Here is a 22,672-nt window from a genome sequence, read left to right on the forward strand (position 1 = left end):
CATTTTTCGTACGCATTAGGGTGGTGGTCGCGATGCCTGCATATGCAGATGCAGGTTCAAGGGTGATGGCACCGGCGGTCACGCTCGGCGGCGTGTACTGCTAAGTTACCCTTGCATGTGGGCCATGGAGCCCCCCCTGGCTTTGGCATCAAACAGACTAAGTGGTTCTAGATGGCCCCAAATAGGCATAATCAGGTGGGTGCAGAACGTCGGGATTCCTTGGGATGGTTGGTTTTGTTTCCTTGGCTGCGGGCATGTCCACTTTCCAGTTTCCACGGTCACAATCGACGTGGCTTGTGGCTCTTTGTCTACATGGCAGATGCAGGTGCAGTGGCCTGTCAGGAAGCGACCCGGCGCCAGCCCAGTCCAGATGGTTGGCTCGCCGGGGCGGGAGTTGGGCGGTAAACCGCAGCATTGGAAGTCGAGCTGATTCTTGGTCGTACTCCTGGTCTGTAATCCGTCATGGATGTTGTTCTACACGTAATTAGGTAGGTGTTTCCTCCTTCGCAGTTTGTACCTGCATATTACAGGGGGGTATAAATTGACCTGTTCTGTTCCTGGGAAGCAGCGGCCGCTGACCACGAGCCGCTTGAGGCGTCCAATGACAGGCGTGCGAACGTTACACAGGGCTAAGCATAGGCACAGGTTGATCGAGTTATCTGGTAAGCAACTAGGTAGTGTAGATGAAATCCGTTCATCTCCCGGCCCGCTTGATTCATCTTCCCAACAGCAGCAATGGGAGTTGTCATCTCTAGAAATTGCAGGGTTTCAACTTTTTTTGTCAGATATCATACAGTGGCGAGAGTAAGAGTTCATCCGAACAGAACCCTCCAGAACTGGTTGGGTTGGGAGCTAAAAGTGTGGAGGCTTCTCCTGAAACACGCTAATCTGCGCCTCTCGTGGCATTCGAAGAACGACTTCAGCTCATCCCTTTTCTGGGTCGGTGCGTTCGGGCCAGATCAGGGCAGAGCCTGAGCCTGCCTGTGCGAGGAATTTCCTCCCTGCACGATACATCACGACGGCAGTTTCGCGCGCGGTTGGCCCAGGTCACGGCCTGGAAAAGGCATTGATCTCTGCCAATCCACCCCTCGACCCCGATGCCATCCGAGAGATCAGCGCGGTTAAGCTTAACGGCCTCGACCCCGCAACGTGCCCTCGGAGAAGCGTGCCCCCCACCCCCGGGGCTCTGCCGGTTTCCGATCCGCTGATTGATCGACGGCCATGTTCCGTTTGACGCTGATCATCACCAATTCGTTTCCATCAGAACCTGTTGTAGGGCTGGTATATGTCTAAATCTCGGCAAGTAGCCGCGACTTGAAACCTGTGGCGGCCAACTTTCCACGCTTCTTTGTTTTTTTACATAGTACAGATCGTGAATTATTTGCGTGTTTTTCTACTGGGGGAACTCCCTGTTCCCCTTCCCCAAACGTCCTTCCCTCCCTTGCGTTTGTATTATAAACTTCTTAGTGGTTTGTTCCGACTACCTAGTTAAAGTCGTAGAGAGACATTGGCTAGGGCTCCATACAAGGAATGGATTTCTTTTTATTTTTTTTTTATTTTTTTAACAGCACAGCGCCAGCAGCATCGCAAAGAGACGTGTGGCTTACTGCGACTTGTTAGCTCGAGACGAGGTCTAGGGAAAAGGAATGGGCTGGCGTATGAGAAGCAAGTGCTGGAATCCCGCCTTTGCATAGTGGCGTCCACATAACATGATCAAATTGTTGATATTGGTGCGCTCGGGTACAGGGTGCTTCCGCCGTGTTTGTTTTTCTTCATTTTTCAAGGTATTTCCCAACTTCCCAACCATTCTCCTTTCCGTTTCTCTGAAACGACGTGGCTGATGACCACTTGTCTACCTCTTCTCACGACCCCGCCGACGGCAGCCAACCTCCCGCTGCCTTGCTCATCTTGAGACGAGAAGCAAGAAGAGGCCTGGGGTGTTGGCATACTCCCAGGTGACCAGCGAAACCAACCACTCCAGGCCTCAATTCTCAGCCATGGGGCACCCTCTCCAGGCCAAGAGCGTGGATGCGGAGATGTGATTCTCGGTGCTGTGTTACGTGTGGGTCGAAGCCGTGATTCCACGCTCGTGCTGTGGAAGTAAGACACGGCAGTGCGTCGATGGCCACAGCCGCCGCCAGCAGTGGTGGCGTTGCAGTCCGTCCGTCCCCTCATCACAGATGCTGGCACGGCTTAGTCGTAGGGCCATCTTCAAGGATGCTTTTCCTTTTCTTGGTTTACAACGCATGGTCTCGTTGGCTGCAAAAATTCGCGACGCCTTATTAGAAGTATCACATTTGTCCCTCTGCAATATGGTGAAGCACACGACGTTGGACCCCTTGAGGCCCCTGTCCGCGGTGCTGAAACCCACAGTCCTAAGGAATGGAGTGCAGAGTCATATGTCTTCTGCAGAGTGATCATTTTTTGGACTTCCATTCCAGCCCGTGGCATGCCCACCTCGGCCCGGCATGCATTATTGCCCAACGTAACCCACTAGCAACTGCCTACTCGCCCCACGTGCATACATACATACATACATACATACATACATACATACATACATACATACATACATACATACATACATACATACATACATACATACATACATACATACCTTAATGAGATTCGCAGCACAGGGTTTGGGGGCTCGGAACAAATCCCATCGGATCTTAGTTCTCGGACAAAAAGAATTGTCGTCCAAAAAGGGGCTACCTCAGGAGGGGGCGTGATCACGGACTGGAGTTGATGGTATATGGGGAATTCTTATTAGCCTGACTTCTCACAATCTCCCCACTCTTACTCCCAGCTTGCCACGCACCTACTCAGAAAGCTAGGGGAATTTGGTTCTCTGCTTCTATTTCTGCCCAAAGAGCAGACCCCCGAAGCTGTGACGTAGCCCCGCAACTCCACGACTACCTACCGCATACAATAAGCACAGAGAGATGGGGTATCACAAAACAAGCCACTCATCCGTAACCGCCCTAGCACCCTCGAGGTCCCCAGCACCAAAGCAGATAGTCTTGAGATTATACGCCGCCTCCAGCACGAGCATCTCCTCCTCCTCCTCCCCCCCGCCACCCGCCAGCAGCGTCCCGGCCCTGGCCCCTCCCGCCGCCCGCGCCGACCGCGCCTCGTCCAGCACGCGGCCGTAGTACTCGGCCGCGAGGGGCGCGAGCCCGACGATGTGGTACGCGCGGCCCATGTTGAAGTTCGCCTCCTGCCGCTCGGCCGCCGACGCCGAACGTGACCGCGGGCCGTGGTACCGGGCCAGGAAGGCGAAGCCCTGCGTCAGCAGGTACTGCCGGTTCGTCGCCTGGCGCTTGAGGGCGTAGTGGATGTATGCTATACCCAGGCTGAGGTTGATCATTGGGTTGTCTGGGTCGATGGAGGCGGCGCGCATGAAGTAGCCTGTTTTTTCCCGCGCCCGGGTTAGTTGATCTTTGCTTTGGTAGGACAGTAATGGAAGGGGAATTGAAGGAGGGGCACTTACTCAGTGCGTAGGTATAGCTGGTCGTGGTAAACATGATATGCCCATATATAGTGAGGAGACACACGTCGAGGTCGGTGTTGCCGGTCCCGGTCCCGGTGCCGTCGCCGTCGCCGTCGGGCCCCGAAGCAGTCGTAGCCCTGTCCATTTGCCTAATCTGTCGAAGGATGAACTTCTGAGCCGGCCCGGAGCTGTACCACGACACGGGGGCCTGGCAGACCCGGCACAGCGCGGCGAATATGCGGTACGAATCCGTGCAGTGCGTGTACTCCCTCATGAAGAACCGCGCCACCGACACGCACTGCTCCTCGTCGCCGGAAACCACTGCGCAGGCTGTGACCGAGTTAGTAAATGATGGGTTGGGGGGAGCGGGTCTAGGAAGTACGCACTCGCATGGGTAAGGTGTATCAGAAACGCATTCTCCTTCGACTTGAAGACCACAGAGTCCTTGGCCGACGTGCATATTTCGTACGACTCCTGAGCCTGTTGTGTGAACGCGAGGTTGATGGCATACTCGAGGAAGAGGTCGAGCCACTCGTTGAACGGGATGCCGCGGTGCTCGTGGCGAATAATCACGGGTGCCACGGAATGTTCCTCCCCTTCTGTGGGCGCGAGGTCTGTTGGTCCCTGTCAGTAACGGGGCTCCCGGTTGCCTTGGGGCAGTAAGTGGTTGCCAGGTGGAAGAACTTACTCTGCTGGAGCCGGGCTGCCATTGCTATGAGCTTGGAGTTGGCATGTGGAGGGGCCTGTTGGTCTGCAAAGTAGGTCACGAACCCCTGGGACCGGACGTACATGTCCCAAGGGTAAAACTCCTTTGAAGACCTGAAGTCGTCGACCAGCTCCTTTGCCGCCTCCAACCAGGGGCTGATCGCCTCTGTGTCCCCGCTGCCCAGTCGATCTTTCAGGTTCAGGCATAGCCGATACCTCTCGCTCAAGGCGGCCGTCCGCTCCTGGTCGTATTTCCTCCTCTCCTCCGAGTCGCCCAGCCGCCTGGGCCTGTACCTCATCCTCCTCCTCTCCTTGCGCGGCTTCATCATCCGCTCCCTCCTCCTGAGCTCCCCCGGCATGTGCGGGGCCAGTCTCCGGGGCGCCCTCTTCGGCGCTCCATCGGCGCCCTCGACATGCTGGGCCTCCAGGTTCAGGGCCTCGTTGACGAGTAGGAAGGCCTCCTCGCGGCCTTCCTTCTCCTGCTCGCCCTCGTAGATCTTGGCTAGCTCGAACCGGGCATCAATGTTCTCATCGTCCTCCTCTATCGCGGCGATGAAGCACTCCTCCGCCGCGGCCTTGTCCCCCATAGTGAGGTAGCAGCGCCCCTGACTGACAAGCATGTCGCTGTCCACGAGGACATCCTCGCTCCCTGCGGCTATCCTCCGATACAGCTCGAAGCAGCCCATAGCTTCCTCCGGCCGGTCCCTCTCCAGCAGGGCGACTCCGACATCCTTCAGGCAGTCGGGGAAATCTCTAAACCTCTCCAAGGCCGGTGTGTCTTGCGGTTGCTCGTCCTTGGGGTCAAGCAGCTCGAGATGCAGCTAAGGGGTTGGTTGCCACCAAATTAGTGACCGGAACAGACAAAGATGCCAAAAAAAAGGCTTGCTTACCATCGCCTCATGCTCCTGACCCAACTTGAGCCGGTACACGCAGAGTCGCGCGCGCAGATCCACGGGGAGGCCGAGACCGTAGCTCTCGAGCGGGAACCGGGCGGGCTCGTATCCGGGCACGGAGATGCGCCTGTTGTCGTGGACGTCCCACTCCCTGTCGTCCCTCAGCAGCCGGTCGCCGCCGTCGTCCCCCTCGCCCTCCCAGAGGTGCGCCTCCTCCCTTCGGCCGAGCAGCCAGCGGGAGACCTCCTTGAGCTCCCTCGCGGCGTCGGCCCAGCGCTCCAGCATGGCGAAGAACTCGAGGTAGATGCGCAGGTCGGACCACTCAAAGTCGCCCTCCTCGAGCGACGTCGTGGCGCCGGCCTGGCAGTGGTCGATGACGCGCCGGTACGCCGCCATGGCCGCGGCGCTGCTCTGGCGCGGGTCGCGCGCGTCGAGCGCCACGTCGGCCAGGTTGCGTACCGTCCGGATGTTGAGCGGCCGGTGCCGCAGCGCCCGCTGGTACTGCGACACCGCCAGGCTGGCGTGCCCCAGCGTCATGAGCACGTCGGCCTTGCCCGTGCGCGCCGCCACGTCCGCCGGGTTGGCCCGCACCGCCGCGCTGTAGCACTGCATCGCCGTCTGCAGCAGGCCGTTCCTCTCGCCCTCGTTGCCGTCATCGCCCTGGTCATCACCCTCACCCTCGCCCCCGGCCCCGCCCTCGCCACGGCCACGGCTGCCCTCGCCGAGCGCGTCGAGGCTGTCGAGCGCGTACGTCGCCGCGTTGATCCACATGCGCCCGACCTTGGGGGTCAGGTGTGCCGCCGCGACGAGGCACATGAGCGCGCCGTGCCGGTCCCCCTGCTCCTCGAACACGGTCGACAGCAGCGTCCAGGCGTCGAACGTCTCGGCGTTGATGCGGATGATCTCGGCCAGCATCTCGTGCGCCTCCTGGTACCGCCGCCCGTGGTACGCCTCCGTCGCCAGCGAGAGCCGGTACAGGATGTCCGGCGACGGCTTGGCCGCCTTGCGGGGGCCGCGCCTGTTGCCCCCCTTCCGGACCGGTTTGCCGCTCGCCTTGGCTGCCGCCGCCGCCACCGGAGCGCCAGCCGCCGGGGTGCGGATGCCGCTGCCGATGCCGATGCCGGTGTAGTCGTCGTCGTCGTTGCCCATGCGCTGGGCCGCCCGGAAGGCCTCGATGCTGGCGTCGAGCTTGGCCGTCTCGGCGTTGAGCTCGAGGTAGTCCGAGTCCACGTCCGAGACCTCGCTTTCCCCATCGCCGTGGTCATCGCGGCTCTGGCCTTCGTCGTCCGGGATCCTGCCGCGCGGGCCAGTTTCTTGGTATCCCTCATTCCCGTGTGCCTGGGCTATCACTTGCATTGGCCCATGGTGGCTGTATCCGTCGAATCCTGCATGCGTACGCACATCTGCAGTCGGCGAGCCGGCCGGTGGGTCGAGATCCATTCGTTCGGCCATGTTTGGATCTATTGAGGCTGCCGGCCAGCCTGAGAAGGCCAATAAATAAGGTAGCTACGTTAGTGAGGATGGACCACTTGGGTGAGGCTCCGGAAATGTGCCGCGGTCCATGTGGTGGCTCATTTCTTGGAAAGTTGCGGAATTGAGGTGAAGAGAAGCGTTAAATTTCCGTTTGCAAAATTATGAGGTAAGACTTGTTTGATCTCTCGATTTTTAATTCGCAGTCCCATGGAAAAGAAAACTGATATGTTTTTCTGAAGTCAGGTTTGCAGCAACAAAATAAAGGGTTTGCAGATTAGTAAAGCAGACAACTGAGAGAGGCTACTCCAGTTACATATCCATCTTCACAAACGACAAAACTTTGTGACCTGCAGGTTCGCACTTCATTTCACAATATTTCGTCTACATCCCTTCCATGCGCATGGGAGGTTCTACACTGGTTTTCAAAGTGGTAATCCAACCGGTATCCAACCACTCCGGCAGATTATTCCTGTTGCGAAAACACGGCCTAGATATATGTTGACGCTTCATTGTTTAACTGTAGATCTCGATAGCTATCGTCGTCCAAAATTCGCTGGGAAGCCTGCACACGCTGTGTAGCAAGGATTACCGCTAGAAAATCCTCGATAATCCCCCGGTCTACATAGAAACCCTCCCACCTCCAAAGGCCGTGTTTATGTTCCAAGGTGGTAATACAAAATCAACCATCGCTGCGGATCCGAACCCGTCTCCTTCTGCCCTCGCCTTCACCCTCGTGGCATGGGGCCCTCCATCTCGTTTTAAGCAAGTTTGCCTTCTGCTTTGGCATCTGTCGAAAACGAACGGGTTAGCTTTTGTTCTTCTCGGGAATCTCACCCGGACTCAGCGTTGTTGCCTTACCCCTGACCTGCTCAAAGACCTTGAGCATCTTTCTTCTGGCACCGAGAGCGTTGACTCCTCGCTCCTCGAGCTGCTTGTCATCCAGTTGGATGAGATCGGTCCACTTCATGTCCTTGAGATTGTCCGTGTACTTGTGTAGGCGGAGACTTCTCAGCCAACTTGGAATGTCCTGCAGAAGGGCTGGGTCTGTCGGGTCCTCGGGGGGCTTGGAGCTGCCCCGTCGGCCGCGCGGGGACCGGCCGCGGACCATATCCGAGTGGTCCGACAGATAGCCCTCGTGATGGACTCCCAATCCGAGCTGGGCCAGATTCATTGGAGCCAGTCCATTATTAATTAGCGGGGAAGAGCCGTCATAGGCGCTCAGGAAACCGTTGTTCTGCGGTGATGTGAAGGTCATGGCTGGGCCAAAGCCAGTCTGCATGGCGAGGCCGGGAGAGCTCGGCCGGGAGCGGTGGCCTCCAAAGCCTCCCATCGCCTGTTGATTCTGAATCGCTATCATCTGTTCTCGGCTGAGGACCTGTCCGTGCTCGTTGATCATGACAACGTTAGCCCCAGGAATGTTGCCAGGCATGTTGCCGCCCTGCGCACCAGGCGAGAATTGATTGGGGTTATGGCCGGGGGCGTCATTCGACCGAGCCCGTCGGTACTTGCGCACATCGTCCAGAGCGAAGCGGTTGTTGACCGTCGACAGCGCTGCCAGTTTCATCGCTGTGGCGTTCGCAACCATATCTGCCTGATTATTGCCCTGGTTCGCGTTGAAGTTCGGTACCATTGGGGTATTGACCATCGAGGCCCAGTTTCCACTGGTGGTGGCGTAGGGGGACAGCAGGGGGAGGTCCGAAACGGATTTGTCGCTTGCCATTATTGTGGTGTTCTGAATGTTCGAGTTGCCCGAGATCTGTGGCCTGGGCGACCGGAGACCGGCAGATGGGGGCGGCTGGACAAACTGGCCCATCGGAGGCTGGCCGGAAGAGGACTTGGGCCGTGATGAATCGCCGGGGCCCCATGGCGACTGCGGGTTCTGCCCATTACTGTCGTCGTTGGCACCAGAGATTGCGGGTGCTGCCAGCGAGTTCCGGTTGTCGATCGTGCTGTTGCGGTTGGAAGTTGGGGGATTGCCAGTGTGCTGGGTGAACTTTGCCTTTTCGGTCGCGATTGCGGCTGCAGCATCTGGGAACATGGCATTGATGGTTGACGAATCGAGGCCTGAATGTCTCTTGCTCGCTCCCGAGCCACTGGGACGGGCGAGGGAGTGTCGAGTAGAATCGACATTCAGCTTGTTCATCGCATCGCTTAGGCGGTTCGTCATCGGATCTGTAAACGCTTTGTGAGTCGATTGAGTACCGAGGAAACCACACATGTCAGACAAACCTTTATCAAAGTTGGCAGGCGAGAGTACCCCCGACATGGGATGATTCTTGCCCATCTGCTGCAGAACCTGGATGAAGAAGCGAACTTGGACCTGAGTGGTCTGCTGGAGCAGGGCATACAGAGCTGCAGTCCGCTCGGCCTCACTAAGGACGCGGAACCATTGCTCGATAGCACTCAGCTCATCCTTGAAATCCTGGTCGAGTGTAGCGGCAGCCATCTCTTCAAGGGTGGTCTCGTACTGGTCGATGTCGGCAATCCATTGCTGAGCAAGCTTGTCCTGAGGATCGATATCGGGGCCCTGGCCCTGGCCTTGCTGAGACTGGCCGTAGAAATCGGAGGAGGGCCTGATCGGGCGGGACGAGGATTGGCCGGTGAGAGCACCGACGTCGGCCGAGGCACGGCCAAGTCCCGCCCCAACAGCTCGAGAGGAGGGGGGTCTCAGGGAGACGTGGCCGGCCTCGGGGGTGCTATTGCGGTTGCTCATGATGTTTGACATGTTGAGCATAATGGAGTTGTCGAGGGATGGAGTTGGCAATAGAGAATGTAAATTTAGAGCGCTTGGAATTTGACCCCTGTATCCAAAAATGTGAAACAAGGCCTCGAGGAATACCTGACGTTGGGGGCGATCGGCAGCGTGGGGCAGTGCAGAGCAGCGTTTCGAGCAATTGCAAGGAGCTCAGGTCAATGCCAAGAAGTTTCCTACAGCTGCATCCCAATAACAAAGGTGCAGGTTTAAAGATTAAGTGACTCGTTGGCTGAGTCTAGTCGCGACACGAAAAGAGGGCGAGTGGGTTTTGTCGAAAGCTCCTGCAGTAACCTGCTGACCTCAAAGGAGTCGTTGGAAAGCGCGAAAATAGGGGCGGGTCTAGTGATGTTCTGGAAGCATGAAAAAGTTAAAGAGTCAGCACGCCGTGCACAGGAGCTAATAAGTGGAGGCTGTCCGATGCAGAACTGATCGCGAGGCAAGGGATTAGGCAGATGCCCGACAAGTAGCTCCACAGCAGGGGAATCCCAAGTGAGTCAGGTCACCAAGGAGCCAAGATTGTAGGCAGCATAAGATCAAATGCAGACAAGGGGAGAGGGGAGAAGGGGAAAGAGGAGGGTGTCGCAAGTGTGCACGCCAACTACTAGAGAGTGATGGACCAAGCAAGGCGAGGAGGGGGGCAAGAAAGAAAGAAAGAGAAAAGCAGCTGCCTGCGTGGGGATAATAGGATCAGGATGTGAATGGGCCTCGGGCAAACCTACTCATTAAAACAGCTTCTTAGCATCCAGTAAGGGTGAAAGGAATAAGACCTTGGTCTTCCAGGCACGACCAGCGACAAAAGAATGTTGCTGTTCTCTTGTCTTGCCGAGGTGAAGGATGTGAAGGCTTGACGAGTTGGGGAAGAGCAAAAAAGTTGGAACTGGGAGATGGGAGGCACGGGAAGCTTATGACCCCAAGTACCCAGGTACCTGGCCTACCCGGGCCCTGACTGAGTGGACGCCTGGAAGGTCCCGCCCCTACATACTGACAATAGCGCACACGGTTAGTGGCCACAGGCTCTGGCTCCCGTCTTGGTCTCACTCAGACTGGTCAAATGATTGCGTGCAGCTCTCAGGATTGACTGTCTGCCTAGATTCAAGAGGCTTGTCTAAATTAGACTTTCAATCATAGTAACATCTCTAGGAGTGTTTAACCTTGTATAGTTCCAATTTGCCTATCTTGCAAGTTAGCACGCGCCTCTCTGCTACAACCCGGCCTTTTGGCCTGGCGATTAAGCTTTGATATTCATTGACTTTAGGTTGGAGGGAAATTCGCCGCCGAATTTGGCTGGCACTGGCCGCCGCTTTCTAAGCGGCGTTCTGCCCTAAATGCCAAGAGCCAACCCCTGCTGGTACTGTCGCATGTGTGTATTGCTGGTAAGGAGGATCCCATTGCTACAGCTCAGGAGGCGTATATATTGTGGATATGGGTATCATTTTGCAGAAGCGCTACCGCTTTCGTCATCGTGAACAACCTCTCCGGTAGCTAACAGACGCTGACCGTCGGGGAGTGGCAGGGCTCGCGTCGGCGGGCGCTCCCATTTCAGGAAGTCCTTGCCAGACTGAACAAGCGTAGAGCGCAAAATGCCGCGCCTTTGGAGGCGTTGATCTGTTGCCATGTCTGGAGACACGCGCAATGATAGCCAGTCTAGGGGCTCTGATGCCTTCATGAAATGATCGATATTTTTGTCGACCTTGGCCCTTTCCTTGAACCATTTGCGAAGGACCCGGCGAAATTCATCCACAGGACTGTCGAGCTGGACGTTTCGGTGCTTGTCCCATTTTCGCTTCCTCATGATCTTCGACGCATCCAACTCGTGAGGGTAGAATTCTAGGCGGAAGCAGAACTCGCGAGTGATAATCTCGTAGAGTGTAAATATCACAAACTTGACGTCGTTGCAGTCCTTTTCGTACTTAAACTCGCACCCGTTGTCCTAGTCTCCCTCCCAGCCTAGCTTAGCACCGCTGTTAAAGTCAAAAAGCTGGATACCATCTGTCTCAGGGTCTATGAGAAGGGTCCACGGGCATATGTCGCCGTGAACAATGCCAAGGCAGAGGTTGAGGTAGTCGACAGCCTGTTAGGCAGCGTTTAATTGTTAGTAGGCAGCATGTAAGGGACGAGGTATAGAGTTGCAACTAACATTAATAAGTTGCTCCAGGTACTGAAGTTTAAAAACACAGTCCTTGTTCTCTGAAAGTGTACTGCCAGGTATGTAGCGTGTGGTAAAGCCGACCACCCTGTCAACACCCTCGACCATGTCGACGACAAGAGCGTCAATGGGGACAATGTTAGGGTGTCTAGGCATACGCATAACGCAATTCGCCTCATGCCACCAATTGGCAACGTTGTTCTCAGTAAAGTAGTACTTGAACACAACCTGCCTCGTCTCTCCTGGCCCCAGATAGTAGGTCGTCAAGTCAACCTGAAGCCCAAGCCGGTCAACTTCGGTAAGGTCGCAGCGGCGTACAGTAGCCACATTGCAGGGAAAGTCGGTACGTGGCGCAGAAAAAGGGACCCAGGAGCGGTCACGGATGAGGTCCGAAGAGCTGGACAAGAGTGCGCCGTCTTTGGAGAGTTCAGCCTGCACGACATTGGCAGGAAGGTCGTTGATAAACTTATCGACGGCCTTGAAAACAAACTCTACATACACGTCGACGGAACGCCGCTGGTCCCAGTCAATTATGGGCCATTTCGCGCCGCCGGTTGCAAATGGGTATCTTCTGGAGGCGCTGAAGCGCAAGTCGGGGCTGCAGCGCGGAATATAACGTGAACCCATGTTCTTTGCGCGAGTCGGTAGAGACACAGTCGATGCGTCAGTATCTTGATAGCGGAGAAAGAAGAAGCTTGCAACTGGCGGTCTGGTACTGACAGGGGACGGAGGTGCCTGTGTGCTAAAGAGGACTGCAACCACGATGGTAGGGAAAGGGTCTGAGACGGCGCTATTAGCCTCAGAATATGCCCTGCATGGACCTGAGCAGAACTGGCACAGATGGAGAGTCACAGCCTGGCGGGGTATTAATGCAAGATGGCAAGTCGTTGGTTTCCAGGCTGTAAGTAGGTAAGAACACCAAAAGGCGTCATGCAGGATCTGCTGGCAATAGCTTCGAAAATCATTGCTAAAGTAGAAAGAAGTGCGAAATACAAGAAAGAGGCTCCATTACTGACTGATAAGCCCATTACGAAACACACATGGCTATCCCGAAACTGAGCCAAGAGCGTTGAGAATCAGACCTATGAGTCCGTTTTAACCTGGCCAGCATCCAATGCCAATACGTTCTTGATTGACACAAGAGATAGACCAACATGTTCCGTACACATGTTGCAATTCTGCTTCGCGTCGGTTAGGAAATGACACACGAGCCTGAAAAGCTAGACCATGGCTCTGCAAGGCTTCAGAACAACTGCTGGAGCAAATACATCATAGAGTCATGATGACCGGGAATGTCGCCCCTCTTTCATGCACCCAAGCCTCTGGAGAAGGAGGTCCAGCGTGTTTGGTAATAGAAGGGCGGTTTATCTTGGCACGAAGAATTTATCCTTCAGCAACAGAGCATGGGGTAGACTCGAAGCTGTACACACAAATGCCGTTTTGCTTTCTGGGTAGGGAGTGGGAGTGGGAGTGGGAGGGCTAGAATCGCAATGGCCATTGGCATGGTCGGGGTTGACATGGTCAGGTCGGGTGGCCATGATACAAGGTCGAGACTCTTCCAGTCAGTCACACACGCACACTGCATGTCTTCCGGCGAGCCCCTCACACGAGGCAATGCATTCCGTGTTTCGACGCCTAGAAAACCTCGAGAAAGCCAGCTGAATACCATACAGTCAGCTCCAGCCCCGGAATCCCACCATCATTCAGGCCATGCATGATGTCGTCGTTGCTCCTTCCGAACCGCGGTGCGCAAAATCGAAAATCAAGCCGTCTCCCTCTTGCCCTCCTTCAGCTCCTTCTGCGAAGATTGTCAGCCAACCTGATGGGGAGAGAACGGAGGGTTATTGTCTCGAGGTCGCATACCAGGGCCTTCATGGTGCCGTGAAGCGCATGCCTGTGGTTCCTGCGGAACTTGGGGTCGGTTCCCTTGAGTGACGGGTACCTCGAGGTCTTAGGCTTCTTAATACTGCAGTGGGAAAACTCTTGTCAGTGTCCCGTTCACTTGCTCGCTTCTCGGATTCGACTCGGTCGATGATTTTTCACGTACCCGTTCCGGTGTGCCTTCTTGGACTGGTTGTGCTGGGACGAGTTCTTGGACTCTGCCGCGAGTGTAAGCGCCTCTTCTCGTATCGGGAGACTTCAATTGTGCGGATATCACTTACTGGCCATTTTGACGGAAGGTTTGGGTTGAGATCGAGAAGGTCCAAGTGTCGTTGATGCAGCGGAGACTTCCAGATGCGAGGTTGAGGTGATTTTGTGCGCCAGGGAAATTTTGCCCTAACCAGTCGCCAAGTGTGGCTAGTGCGTTCTCCAGCCACACAACGAGATGATCTCTGACGAACTCCCGCGTTAGTAAGCACGCAGCGTGTCTCGTTACTCTTGGATCAAGTTGGCCGTCTTTTATATATTTAATTCATGTTTCAATCTGTCTCTGAGCCGCGATTTACGATGAACCCATAATTTTAAATTCCATATGCCCCGAAATACATACATGACAACGTCTGACTTCGGAATATACAAGGACACTTCAGCCAACGACCTAACTAGGTAGCCCTACATGCCCGTCATTGGTATACCTAGGCAGGCAACATCCCAATGTGCAGGCAACATCCCAATGTGTTTATTTCGCAGTTATAGGAATGGATGCTTTTGCCCTTGATGCCGCGAATTCAGCAGCCTTGGCAAACTGCTGGGACCTGAGCCTCCGTAGGTACCGGATGAAGAGGACGTACAATAACTCGACCCTGCAGCGATGATTAGTATCCGAGGAGCTACCCGAGGGCGGGAAAAGGGGGGAGCCAAGCTTACCGTTCCTTCGTCATCATGAGAATGCCTTGTACCATCAGGCCCTTGGTGATCTGCGGGCCAATACCCTTGAACAGACCCAGGAGGCCTTCATTCGCGATTATGAACTGCATGACCTCGACGAAGCTCTTGAATGGCTTCCCGTGTCTGCTCGCGGGCGGCTTGGATTGCAGGCCCACCTTGGCAACGATGAGCGGCTGGGTCACAATGGTTGCCAATGCCTTGGACATGGCTCCGAGCACTGGATGCTGACGTTAGGTTTCTGACGGACCTTCTAAGCGCCCAGGGGACACGGGGGAGATGAACACATACTGAAAGCTTCCCATGGTCTCAAGCTAGTCTTCCCCGGGAAGATAACGTCCTTCAGCCTCTCATAGGCACCATACGTGATGGCTGGGTTCACGACTAGCACCAAGCTTGCCTTCAGCCCCCTCCACAGCCCGGACACGCCATCCTCGCCGTCTATCACCTCCTTCGCGGTACCAAAGAGGCCCTTCCTTTCGCCCTTGCTCTGTGTCTGTTGGCGGGTGGTTACGACGGCAACGGGGATGGTGAACAGCTGTGCCAGGGCACCTGCGAAAGCGCCAAGGGAGAGCTCGATCGCCGTAGACGGATGAGTTGCAGACTTGTTATAGCGGAAGTAGAGGGTGCGGACAATCGAGTACCAATAGAAGTAGGCGAAATTGGTCGAGGCAACTCCGATGAGGGAGCCGTTTATGCCGGCATAAAGACCTGACACGCCTTCCGCAGAGACGATCTGTCTGACGGCATCCCACGTCGAGTCGTAATGGGGTTCGTCGGCCTCCGCTTGTGCGTCTGCGAGGGTGACGGCTTGGTGCTTGACCTGCACTTGAAGCTTTGTCTTGATCCTGTCAGGTAGGGTCGTGTTAGCTGAGAGTTTGAGGGTGGATGCCGATGGCAGAGGAGCAGCTGTAGCGGGACACGTACAGGTCAAGGGGATAGACCAAGGCATTGGCAAGCACAGCACCAGCAGCTCCGGCGGTGGCACGACCCCACGGTCCAATTGGGGCTGGCTTGGATTGATTTGCCATGACGAGCACCTACAACGCCTCCGAAGCGAATCCGAGTCTTTTATGACGGAAGCAGCTAAGGATCTGGAAGATGTCGACCAATCGAAAGGGCTGAAGAGGTCTAAGTCGTGAGACGTCACCGAGGTGCAATTGGGAATGCGTTAGTAAAAGCTCTGGAAGCTCTAAGTCACGGCGTAGGAGAGAAAAAGGCCCGCTGCTTGGAGCCGTCTCTAGGATTGGAGCGGTGGACAATTGAGTAATTATAAATGTATGTGAATTACAGATCCGGGGGAGTCCATGGAAGGCAAGGATGAAAGGAAGCTCCGGGGCCCAAGGTGTGGGCTAGCACCGTCCATGATGACGATAACCGGTCAACCTCGGCAGCATGGGGGTGGCCCGCCGTGGCAAAATAAAAGGCCGGTGCTGTATTAAGCTGCGGTAGCGGGGCATGCCCCGCAATACACCCTTTGCTTGTATCAGATAACCCCACGTTCTCCCGTGCCATGCCGTAGCCACAGTATTGACTATGGCCATAAGTACCTACCTAGATTCAACCTCAGCCACCTACGTTGGGGAGTTCTTAAAAAGTTGCCAGTTGGGGAGGTTGTAAAGAAAACAAGTGGAGGTTTATCCACCATATATCGGCTGCCCTACTGCGTACACCTTTCGAGTCTAGGTCATGTTTTGCAGCCCTCTCGCCGCCACTAGCGACCCCCGAACCCGAGCCCCTAGAGGCCCAGGAACTTCATGATGTCTGGCAACAGGGCAACCTGCGTCTCCAGGTGCCACCGAAGCTTTCGGACCGCCACAAGGCCGACCTCGTTGATCTCAGGCGCCGATGGATTGTCTCGCGGCGAAGATGGGATACCGAGACTGGAAGGGCCTCATCAAAACCCTCAGCTACGAGAACAAGGGCCTCGGCGAATCGTTCATGCGCTACCTTATGTGACAGGCAGAGCTGCAGGGAAACCCGATTAAGAGCGAGAATGCCATCCGTGTGCACACGAGGAAGCTGGGCCGCTTGTATAGGAAGTATAACGCTCGCCTGCCGGAGAGGTCGCTCATGGATCACCTTCGGAATGTCATCCGTTCCGACATTACGCGCAAGTGGACGCTGAGGCGCGAGCCGAAGATCAAGCCCATTATGGGCCCCGACTTCTTCATGTATCACCTCCATTTCCTCTGGGTGCGTGACACCTCGGCGTTCCACATCGGGCTCGACCGGATCGACGATGCGTGCCTTCGGATGTTCTACATGTGGACCGGCTGTCGAAAGCACGAGCTGATCTGCGCAAAGCCGAAAGACCTAACGGCAAAAGTGAAGGAGTATGCCGAGGAATTAGATGCTGACATAGACGTAGAATGTAGCACGGACAAGTATATCAAGCCACGCGTGAATAAGTGTTGGGTGTGCGACTGCGTGGACGAATGCGACAGCGACACACGGCTTAAGGTCCTCTGCTGGGAGGACATTGACCTCTGGATCCTCCGCGATCCAGACGGAAACGGCGGCCGGAACCGCCTGGCCATGCCAGTTCTTCTCCGCTACCACAAGGGCGAGAACAACAAGATCGTGCCGACCTGGTATATCTTCATCGAAGAGGCACTCCCGATCCTCTGTCCCATCGCCCATATCCTTTCAATAGGAACACCTACTAGGATTATTTCGGAGTCGAGTCTTGGACCTGAGCGCGGATGTGATACTTCACTTTCTCCGACGAGCGCAGCTTGAGGAGCGCTGGCTTCTTATAGACAGACCCGAGCCCAACCATTTGCTTTAAACCTTGGCTTCTGAGGAATTCTGGCCTGGAGTCTGAGGATGAGCAAAAACCATGTCCTACAGGGCATTAAAGTATTAAACAGCCTGCCGGAAGGTCGCGAGAAAGGCTGGCGCGTGGCTGAGCCCGTATCATGCTGGGTGTTGGCCGGATGGACCCTGGAATAGTCCTCTGATAACCAATGGATCAGATTTGAGGGTGTGTCGTTGACGCATGACCCTAGGGTAGAAGACTGTACTCAACAAAATCCTGGTTTCACTGGACAGGCCTTGAATTTCATCATGTCTTGCTTTTCTCGCCCAGTTGCGATGCTGGCGCTTGAGTGTTTGCATCGCCGGGCCACGTCCAGATAAACTCCATCTTGAGTTGCTTTACTGACCGCCGTCACTCAATTCTTCAAATTCTCTTTCGACTTTATTGCAGCGAAATTGATGGTCCTCACATCGAAGACGCCGTCGACTATGGAGCCGCCTCGTCTGATTTCCATGGAAGTCTCCACGAGTGGCAGAAGCGACTGCTACTTTCGCATCCTGGCCAACCGAAGCGTCAAGTACATCACCATCAAGGCCGGGGCCCTCGACGCCGAGTCGTTGGATGATATGCCCCTTGATTTCCAGAATATTCTCCCTCCTCTTCCCTACCAAGAAGATACTTGGAAGTCAGCGTGTATCACTCGCAATCCCTCGTCCCTTCAACTGGAAGCGACCCTGTCGTCGGCCGATTTGCCCAGTGTGGAAACGATCTGGCATCCGCTGATGATCGACTATCTTGACATCTAACGCACTGAGTATCTTACTCTGTTGACTCAGGAATGCAAATGGAAGGCGGATTCTGCACCAGAAGGAATGATTGCTAAGATGGCGCGCTTCCACTAGGAGATCCAATACATGGAGGCCGAAACCCGCATGTACCAGGTCCTTGAGGGCCGGGGAATCGCTCCCAAATTCCTCGGGCACATCCACGAGGCAGGCAGGGGTCATCGGATTCCTTCTGGAGAAAATTCCGGACGGGCGGAACGCCGAGCCAGCCGATCTGGAGATCTGCGAGGCGGCCTTGCGGCGCTTTCATGCACTAGGGTTTGTGCATGGAGACTGTAACAAGTACAACTTCATCATACGCCCGGATGGGCAGGTTGTCCTCATTGACTTCGACAAGGCGAAGACTTGCGCCGACCCAGCTCTGATGGAGGCGGAGATTGCGAGCTTGGAGGGGCAATTGGCTGAGACGACGGGTCGTGGTGGTGGCTTATGTCATTTGATGAGGGAGACAGTGACAAGGGAGTCAGAGAAATAGACACCAGACGTACTTCACTCAAAGTGGTGGGAGAATGTTTCTCAGAGGGGCATCTCTGTCCAACGGATTTCCGCCATCTCTCCTGACCCGTGTGGATCCGGGTCTAGGCGCGACCACGAACGTGACGAGATTTGCACCAATCACAGCAACACATGTCTTACAGGATGCATGATGACTAAGCGGCTCTATCTCTCTCCCCCCACGCCGTCGCCGTTCCAATGGTGGCAGCCGCAGTCTTCAACGCTGAGGTGCCATGTGAGACTGTCTTGGGAAACTGGGTAGCTTGACGTCGCCCTTAATCGGAAATAAATGACTGTCGAGCGTAGAGTAGAGGTGTTCGCAATTTCTTCCTGCCGCTGCATACACATATCTGCCGCCAGGATTATGCATGGCCGGACACCAAGACTTGCGAACAAGATATCATGGACTCCAAAGCTTTGGTAAGTGGCACCTCGAGTATATCCGAGCCAGTGATTATCATTTCGACCAACAGAAATTGACTTTTATCTGCAGGAACATGAGCAGAAGGCCGCGGGCGCCTCTGGCGAGGAGGCGCTCGGGCATGCCATCGCCGCAGCCGAGCTATATATGCAGGCCGTACAGAAGGCACCGACTCAGGCTGACCGCACAAGGCTCAGTCGCAAGTGCAGAACCATGATAGACTTGGCCGAGAAGCTCAAGTCCCTTTCCGTGAATCCCGAACCACGAGGGCCCAAGTCTACTCGCCCACTCTCAACAGCCGAGAAGACCATTATCTTACGGTCGTCCAAGATTCATGGCCAGGTATTTCTTCCATGGGACGCACCCCCAGGGCCGAGTGCCTTCGCCAAAACAGGAGAGGAGATGTACATGTATGGGGTCGCTCGCTTTGCTGCCATCCTGCCTGCTGTGGTCTGCTAACTTGCCTGGACAAGGGACTCTTTTGAGTACACCTTCTCGCCTACGCAGCAGGTTCTCTTCACTGGCTGGAAGCACCCTTCGGAGCTCGTAGCCAGTGGCGAGGCTGCCGACCCGGAGAAGTCTTGTGACAACCTGATGACGGCGAGTGCCGACAGTGATCTCGTCCAGGACATGCTCACCGACTGCTCTGTTGTCGCCAGTTTGAGTGCCGCAATGCGCCACCTTTGCCCGAATAAGGACTCGGTAGGTTGGAACTCGTTGTGAAAAGAAAAGAAATCAAAAGGGGAGGGGTTACTGATCTTGCTGCTAACACACCCACCAAAGCTTCTCGCCTCACTCATGTATCCCTTCGACCATAAATCGTTCAAGCCTGCCATCTCTCCGAACGGGAAATATGTCTTCCGCATGCACTTCAATGGATGCCCACGGCGGGTGACGATAGACGATAGGTTGCCCTCCTCGTCGACATCGTCGCGGGCATTATTCGTGGTCGACCAGCGCAACCCGAGGCTCATATGGCCGGCGCTGATGGAGAAAGCCTACCTGAAGATCCGGGGCGGCTACGACTTCCCCGGCAGCAATTCCGGCACCGATCTCTACGTTCTGACAGGGTGGATCCCCGAGCAGCATTTCTTCCAGCACGAGGAGATCGACCTTGAGCAGATATGGAATATGATGAGGCGGGCCTATGACAACGGCGACGTGGTCGTGACGCTCGGCACCTCGTATCTGTCCCCGGAGGAGGAGGAAACGCTCGGCCTAGTGAGCGAGCATGACTACGCCGTCATGCACTTGGCAGAGGAAGAGGGCGTGCGACGCATGCTAGTCAAGAATCCCTGGCGCAATAGTGTTGTGTGGAAGGGAGTTGGCTCCTCGGCATCCATGAATGTCATAACCTCGTCTCCCAGTCTCCCCTCCAAGTCAAAGGCCGGGCCGGATGACGGCAACACTGGCACGTTCTGGATGCCATTCGAAGACGTGGTCAAGAATTTCGACTCGCTCTATCTAAACTGGAATCCGACTCTCTTCACTCATCGCCAGGACCACCACTTCACCTGGGAGATGCCCTCCAAGACCGTGGCCAACGCACTTGCACACAATCCCCAATACTCGGTGCAATCCCCGACGTCCGGCCCGGTCTGGATCCTCCTAAGCCGCCACTGGCAAGACGGCGAGCTCGACATTCTGCGCAACGGGTACAGGTCCGACACCGGGAGCAGCAGCGGCACTGGCGGCGCCGGCAGCTTCAATGGCAGTGGTGGTGGTAGTAGTACATACCCCGGAATCCCCACGCTCGCTTCGGTCTCCAAGACCCTCGGGTTCATGTCCCTCGCCATCTACGCGACCTCGCCGCCAGGCACGCGGGTCTCGCTCCCCGACCGCGCGGCCCTGCACCGCAGCATCTTCGTCGACAGCCCCAACACGCTAGTGCGGCTCGAGGAGCCCACTCCGGGCACGGCATACACGGTCGTGGTCACGCAGGTCGACCTGCCGCTGCCCAAGTACTCCTTCACCCTCTCCTTCTTCTCCACCGCCCCGCTGGCCGTCGCGCCCGCCGCCGAGCCGCTCGCGCACACGACCGAGCTGAGGGGTTCCTGGGCGCGCCGCACCGCGGGCGGCAACACCGAGAGCCCGACCTACCACATCAACCCGCAGTACGCCATCACCGTGCCGGCCTCCCCGCCCGGCGGCACCCGCCTCTCCCTCCTCCTGACCACCGACGCCGACGATTTGCCCGTCCACGTCGCCCTGCTCCACTCGGGCGGCGGCCGCCGCGTCGCCGGGCCCGCCAACCGCCGCCGCGACGTTGTGGCCTCGAGCCCCGAGTACCGCCGCGGCGCCGCCTCAGCGCCCTCCGCCTCCGCCGCCGCCTCCTCCCGCCCCGTGCCCCCGGGAACCTACACCGCCGTCGTCAGCACCTTCGAGCCCGGCAGTCTCGCCCGCTTCGCCCTCCGCGTCGCCGCCGACGGCCCCGTCGGCGTCCGCCCCGTCGCCCCCGACGCCGCGGGCCGCCTGCGCACCGCCGCCCCGCCCCTGCCGCCCCTCGCCGCTTCGGCCCCGGCTGACGCCGGGGACGCGACGGCGACGACGACGACGACGATAGCCAGCATCCGCGCGCAGGTCACCGTCGGCCGCCTAACCCGCATCGCCGCGGTAGCCCAGTCCAGGGCCCCAGTCCCAGGACCATCCCCACCCCCACCCCCACCCGGTATCATCCCTAGCACCGGCGTCATCACCGACACCGCATCCGCCGCCCCCTGCGCGATCCGCCTAGCCCTCGAGCTGGGCACGGGCCCACACCGCGCGATCCTAGCCGTGACGGGGGAGGGAGAGTTCCTCGACGCTGCGGCGGGGGCCGGAGGAGGAGGAGCAGGAGGAGCAGGAGGGGGAGGAGGAGGAGGGGGCGGGCCGGGCCTGCGGACGGCCGAGGTGGACGTCGATCCGGGGATGGTCGCCACCCGCGGGGGCCTGTGGCTCGTCGTCGAGCGCATCGCCGCCGGAGCCGGGGCTGCGGCCGGGGCCGCGGCGGTGGGACCTCGGGTGGAGGTCCTTAGCGATGCGCCTGTTCGGTTGGGGGGGTGGGAGAGCGTGGATGGCTAGGAAGGGGGGAGGGGGGGTTCTCGTTTTGCATGTTAGGTGGATTAAGGAGAAGAATAAAAAAGGCCCAACTGCTTAGTGACTGATGAGGGAGATGAGACATGTCAGAGGGTATTTGGGTATGCGTGTGGAATTGGTTAGACTAGATGCCATATTTTCTCCATTTATGAGACCACACATGCAGCCAGTGTGGCCGACAGGCGGCGGAACAATGAGCTAGGTAATATACCTTGTCCGAAAAAGCACCTTTATGTGCCGCGGGAGAAAATCGTGATATACGTTGGAGGTGTTTTTATCTCGCGATATGGCGGTGACAGGTAATTCTTCTCTCGTTTTGGCACTCCCGCGCGCCATTCTTCTCAAAAGGGGGGCCATTTGCTTCCTCGTGATCCCATCACCCACTCTCCTCCTCCATATAGGCACCCAGTGAAATAAGAGAAAACGCCTGCTCTTAAGGAGCACCCAATTTCGCTCGGAGGCGATGGCGACTAAGGAGACCTCGTGGCTCTGGAGGGTGAAGGCCCCTGAGCTGCCTCCCGTGGGAAAAAAAAGAAAAACAAGGGGAAGAAAAACAAAGAAAAGTGGTATATGCAGACGCCCTGGACGCCGTCAAAAGCCGTATCACGCCGAAAAAAGACCCCAAGGTGGACCCTTTCCACATCCCACATCCCCCGACATGATAGACGGCCACTCCCCCCCGCCCCAGAAGCAACATATGGAATAAGTAACGCCGACGCCCAACGATCTCGGGGCTTTTTGATATTTAAAAATCAAAATAAAAAAGGTCACCCTAGGAGCCCCC

The 22,672-nt window shown here is 56.6% G+C and overlaps 8 protein-coding genes across 8 annotated transcripts; 3 read left to right on the forward strand and 5 right to left on the reverse strand.

Annotated features, from left to right (window-relative positions):
• Positions 1-2,953: 2,953 nt before the first annotated feature.
• Positions 2,954-6,447, reverse strand: QBC33DRAFT_447757 (uncharacterized protein; the record flags this gene model as incomplete). Its single annotated transcript, XM_060424442.1, has 5 exons — positions 2,954-3,411; positions 3,494-3,823; positions 3,880-4,107; positions 4,182-5,019; positions 5,089-6,447. The coding sequence occupies 5 exons, from the start codon at positions 6,445-6,447 to the stop codon at positions 2,954-2,956; spliced, it is 3,213 nt and encodes a 1,070-aa protein (XP_060285399.1).
• A 922-nt stretch (positions 6,448-7,369) lies between these two features.
• Positions 7,370-9,298, reverse strand: QBC33DRAFT_447785 (uncharacterized protein; the record flags this gene model as incomplete). The annotated part of the gene is made up of 2 exons (XM_060424443.1): positions 7,370-8,736; positions 8,794-9,298. 2 exons carry the CDS (start codon positions 9,296-9,298, stop codon positions 7,370-7,372), a joined length of 1,872 nt encoding a protein of 623 aa, XP_060285400.1.
• A 1,450-nt stretch (positions 9,299-10,748) lies between these two features.
• Positions 10,749-12,092, reverse strand: QBC33DRAFT_513422 (uncharacterized protein; the record flags this gene model as incomplete). Its single annotated transcript, XM_060425977.1, has 3 exons — positions 10,749-11,249; positions 11,358-11,390; positions 11,457-12,092. 3 exons carry the CDS (start codon positions 12,090-12,092, stop codon positions 10,749-10,751), a joined length of 1,170 nt encoding a protein of 389 aa, XP_060285401.1.
• A 1,135-nt stretch (positions 12,093-13,227) lies between these two features.
• Positions 13,228-13,634, reverse strand: QBC33DRAFT_557241 (ribosomal L29e protein family-domain-containing protein; the record flags this gene model as incomplete). The annotated part of the gene is made up of 4 exons (XM_060429791.1): positions 13,228-13,263; positions 13,329-13,431; positions 13,513-13,564; positions 13,628-13,634. 4 exons carry the CDS (start codon positions 13,632-13,634, stop codon positions 13,228-13,230), a joined length of 198 nt encoding a protein of 65 aa, XP_060285402.1.
• Positions 13,635-13,878: 244 nt separating this feature from the next.
• Positions 13,879-15,687, reverse strand: QBC33DRAFT_532556 (mitochondrial carrier domain-containing protein). Its single transcript, XM_060427385.1, has 4 exons — positions 15,219-15,687; positions 14,583-15,139; positions 14,274-14,511; positions 13,879-14,209 (listed from the first exon to the last, which is right to left on the reverse strand). The coding sequence occupies exons 1-4, from the start codon at positions 15,320-15,322 to the stop codon at positions 14,086-14,088; spliced, it is 1,023 nt and encodes a 340-aa protein (XP_060285403.1). The 5' UTR covers positions 15,323-15,687; the 3' UTR covers positions 13,879-14,085.
• Positions 15,688-16,085: 398 nt separating this feature from the next.
• QBC33DRAFT_346199 (uncharacterized protein) lies at positions 16,086-17,271 on the forward strand. The gene has a single exon (XM_060423795.1). It carries the CDS (start codon positions 16,365-16,367, stop codon positions 17,031-17,033), a length of 669 nt encoding a protein of 222 aa, XP_060285404.1. The 5' UTR covers positions 16,086-16,364; the 3' UTR covers positions 17,034-17,271.
• A 269-nt stretch (positions 17,272-17,540) lies between these two features.
• QBC33DRAFT_576986 (uncharacterized protein) lies at positions 17,541-18,551 on the forward strand (the record flags this gene model as incomplete). The annotated part of the gene is made up of 4 exons (XM_060430957.1): positions 17,541-17,810; positions 17,955-18,054; positions 18,107-18,328; positions 18,502-18,551. The coding sequence occupies 4 exons, from the start codon at positions 17,541-17,543 to the stop codon at positions 18,549-18,551; spliced, it is 642 nt and encodes a 213-aa protein (XP_060285405.1).
• A 43-nt stretch (positions 18,552-18,594) lies between these two features.
• Positions 18,595-21,873, forward strand: QBC33DRAFT_618044 (cysteine proteinase; the record flags this gene model as incomplete). The annotated part of the gene is made up of 4 exons (XM_060432700.1): positions 18,595-18,812; positions 18,886-19,223; positions 19,287-19,515; positions 19,597-21,873. Exons 1-4 carry the CDS (start codon positions 18,795-18,797, stop codon positions 21,871-21,873), a joined length of 2,862 nt encoding a protein of 953 aa, XP_060285406.1. The 5' UTR covers positions 18,595-18,794.
• Between the last annotated feature and the right edge of the window lie 799 nt (positions 21,874-22,672).

The sequence above is a fragment of the Phialemonium atrogriseum genome (genome assembly GCF_030411735.1).
Source record: "Phialemonium atrogriseum strain 8032-3 unplaced genomic scaffold QBC33scaffold_7, whole genome shotgun sequence".
Classification (NCBI taxonomy): Eukaryota; Fungi; Ascomycota; class Sordariomycetes; order Cephalothecales; family Cephalothecaceae; genus Phialemonium; species Phialemonium atrogriseum.